At 57.1% G+C, this 459-nt stretch overlaps 1 gene segment (V, D, J or C); it reads right to left on the bottom strand.

Moving 5' to 3' along the window:
• Positions 1–46: 46 nt before the first annotated feature.
• Positions 47–450, bottom strand: LOC105309373. The segment is given in 2 exon segments: positions 47–303; positions 405–450. Coding segments are annotated over 2 exon segments (303 nt in total).
• Positions 451–459: the final 9 nt, after the last annotated feature.

The following is a 459-nucleotide window of genomic DNA, read 5'->3' as shown; positions in this document are numbered from 1 at the left end:
TCGCACAGTAATACACGGCCGTGTCCTCAGCCTTCAGGCTGCTCATTTACAGATGCAGCGTGTTCTTGGCGTTGTCTCTGGAGATGGTGAATCTGCCCTTCACAGAGTCAGCGTAGTATGTGCTACCGCCACCACTACTAATGGATGAGACCCACTCCAGCCCTTTCCCCGGAGACTGGCGGACCCAGCTCATGCCGCAGCTACTGAAGGTGAATCTGGAGGCCGCACAGGAGAGTCGCAGAGACCCCCCGGGCTGCACCACGTCTCCCCCAGACTCCACCAGCTGCAGCTCACACTGGACACCTGCGAACACAGACACGTCAGGGTCAAGAAACGGTCACACATCCCTGTTCCAAACTCATACCTAGTCATGTACTCAGTGTCTCTGGTTCCCCATCAGTCACCTCGTAAAACAGCGAGGAAGAAAACCCAGCTGAGCCCAAACGCCATGGTGCGGCG

Source organism: Pteropus vampyrus, unplaced genomic scaffold (genome assembly GCF_000151845.1).
Source record: "Pteropus vampyrus isolate Shadow unplaced genomic scaffold, Pvam_2.0 Scaffold735, whole genome shotgun sequence".
NCBI lineage: Eukaryota > Metazoa > Chordata > Mammalia > Chiroptera > Pteropodidae > Pteropus > Pteropus vampyrus.
Note: the sequence above shows the minus strand (reverse complement) of the source record. Positions and strands in the feature narration are given on the sequence as shown.